This window comes from Pelodiscus sinensis, chromosome 22 (assembly GCF_052426305.1).
Source record: "Pelodiscus sinensis isolate ZL-2025 chromosome 22, ASM5242630v1, whole genome shotgun sequence".
Classification (NCBI taxonomy): Eukaryota; Metazoa; Chordata; order Testudines; family Trionychidae; genus Pelodiscus; species Pelodiscus sinensis.
The window spans coordinates 23,541,691-23,544,268 of record NC_143073.1 but is presented as its reverse complement, the minus strand read 5'-3'; the positions used below and the strand labels follow the sequence as shown (position 1 = coordinate 23,544,268).

Sequence of the window (2,578 nt, the reverse complement as noted above, 5' to 3'; positions counted from 1 at the left end):
GTGTTGGTGTCACAAGGCGGCTCGGGGTCCCAGGTTGGCCTGAGCCCGGCTGCACTGGGAGCTCAGGCTGAACCGAAACGTGCCCGAGGCCTGGGGCCTGCAGGCAACGGAGGCGAGACACAGGCAGGTAAGAGGCTGGGCTGTGGTTTCTGTGGTCTGTAGCCCAGCGCGAGCATTTCCTCAGTGCTGGCTGGGCCAAGCTGGGATCCCTGCAGCAGAGGCCGGGCTCAGAATCCGAATGGCCAGTTCTGGGGGGCGAGGGGGCTCTGGTCTCATTCCCCAGCTAAGAGGCCCTGGTGGGTACAAAGTCCAGCTGTTGTCTCTGCTCCTGGGACCTCCATCTGTGGAGTTGGCTGGATGTGGCTGTCACAGGCCCTGCGCCCCCCCCCCCGCACCCCAGTGTGGCGACCGAATGCAGACACCTTGCTAGGCCCCAGCAGGAGGGAGCTTGTGTTCTCATGACGTCTGCATGCAGCAGCGGGGGCTGAGGCCTTCCTGATGTGACCAGACCCAGCCACATCCGGTGACCTGCACAATCCCCCCCCCCCCTCGATACACCCCTCATGTGAACGGCTCCCTGCTCTGAGCTGAACCAGTCTGGGGGAGATGCCTGAGGCATCACGTCGGAGACGGGAGACGCTGCGTCCCCCCAAGACACAGGTAAGGAAATGAAGGACACTCTCCAACTGCCTCCTTATATCTCCCTTCCAACACAGCCCCCTGGATCTCCCCTCTCCCTGCTGCCCCCAGACCCTTCCCTCATCCTCCCTGGATGGAGCCGGGTGAAGTTATTTCTGGGCCCCGTTGTTAGAGGTTAGCTCCTTAGAACCTCTCCTAGCTCGGGAGAGGGGTTGCATGGACCCACAGCCAGCTCATGCCCTAAACAGACAAATGTGTGGAGGGGAAACTGAGGCACAAGGCCACGTTGTTAGTTGTCCAACTATTTTTAAAATGTTTGGTTTCATATAAAACCTCTGGTAACGTGTAAAACAGAACCGCGCTCAGGCTGAGGAGAGACACAACGCATCCGGCAGGTTGGCTGGGGGTTAGGGTAGGTGACCCCTGCGGTCCCTGGCTCCTGTTTGTACCACTGGTGCCCTTGCCCTATAAGGACTCGATCTTAGTTGAGCTCTAGGTCTGGGAAATTATAAACTCGGCGTTTCTCTCTCTGTCCCTGTCCTCTCCCGGCGGCGTTATCATTCCTCTCCCTTCCTTCCCTCAACCCAACGTCTGCCCCTCCCCCACCCAGCCCTGAGGAGAAGGAGGCCATATTGTGACGACAGCCCCTCCAAGAATGGAGTTCCTCCCAATCTTCTTCCTAGTGCTCTATGGCTTGGCCTTCCTCGCCGGGGCGCCATTGAACGGCTACGTCCTCTTCATCACCGGTTGCCGTGAGCAGAGGACGGCCAGTGCCATGTGGTTCCTGAAACGGGCCGTGTCCGATTTTATCTTCATCATCTGCCTGCCCCTCAGACTCACCTCCATCTTCATCCAGGACATGGACTGGGCCAGGAGGCTGAGCAGCTCCATCAACTCCCTGCACATGTTCTCCAGCGCCTTCCTCCTCACGGCCATCAGCATCGATCGCTGCATCCTCGCGGCACAGCCTGAGTGGGCCCAGAAATGCCGCACGCCCTGCCTGGCCTTCTGGGGAGTTCTCATTACATGGGCCCTGTCTCTTGGCTTCAGCTCGCGATATGAATTCCTCATTCCACCTGCAATCACCAGCATGAATTTCCCACTGGACGAAGGGGGGGTGAAGGCCGCCATCACGATCCATTTCCTGGCTGGGTTTCTGATCCCATTAGCCTTGATCTTGATCTCAATCGTCTACGTTCTTCAAGCTTCCAGGCTGAGAAGGAACCGACTGATCCAGGCCAACCAGCCCCTCAAGATCCTTCTCGGCTTGATCCCGACCTTTTTCCTTTGCTGGCTGCCCTATCACGTCTTCTACTTCCTGTGGATTTCAGCTACGCATCCTTGGCCTCTTCTGGGAATAGGAAGTGCATTTGCTTGTGTCTTCACATATGTCAACAGCTGCCTCAACCCCATTTTCTACCTCACCATGGAGGAAGAGTTTTTGAGGTACCCGCAATGTGCTCACAATCCCCACAGGACCGACCACTCAGGGTCAGAGACGGTTGTCTAGGAGAATGGATTAAATTGTTGGTATTTGCAGGGAGAAAAGATTCTGTTTGCTGGGATCTGTAACTTCCTCTTGATCCCAATATTGTTTTTTTTAGCAAGTGAATTGTTTGGCCTTCTTCAGAGAAGAGCCACAAGAATTATCAAAGGATCGGAAAACCTGTCCCAGAGTGAGAGACACAAGCAGCAAAATCTATTTAGCAGAACAAAGAGAAGTTGATGGGCGGATGATCACAGTCTGACAGAACCTACGTGGGGAACAAATATTCAACAACAGCCTCTGCCATCTAGCCGAGGAAGGTGTAACAGGGCCCAGTGAACAGAAATTGAACCTAGACAAATTCAGCCTGGAAATGAGGCGTACATTTTTAAGGATCAGAGTCACTGACTATGGGAACAATTTCCCAAGGGTTGTGGTGGACTCTCCCTCATT

At 55.4% G+C, this 2,578-nt stretch overlaps 1 protein-coding gene across 1 annotated transcript; it reads left to right on the top strand.

Moving 5' to 3' along the window:
* The first annotated feature begins 867 nt into the window (after window positions 1-867).
* Window positions 868-2,149, top strand: LOC142819690 (chemerin-like receptor 1). Its single transcript, XM_075908235.2, has one exon. The coding sequence runs from the start codon at window positions 1,295-1,297 to the stop codon at window positions 2,147-2,149; it is 855 nt and encodes a 284-aa protein (XP_075764350.2). The 5' UTR covers window positions 868-1,294.
* The last annotated feature ends 429 nt before the right edge of the window (window positions 2,150-2,578 follow it).

Coding starts and splice junctions, on each gene's coding strand:
- LOC142819690 (XM_075908235.2), top strand. CDS start 1,295: ATGGAGTTCCTCCCAATCTTCTTCCTAGTGCTCTATGGCTTGGCCTTC.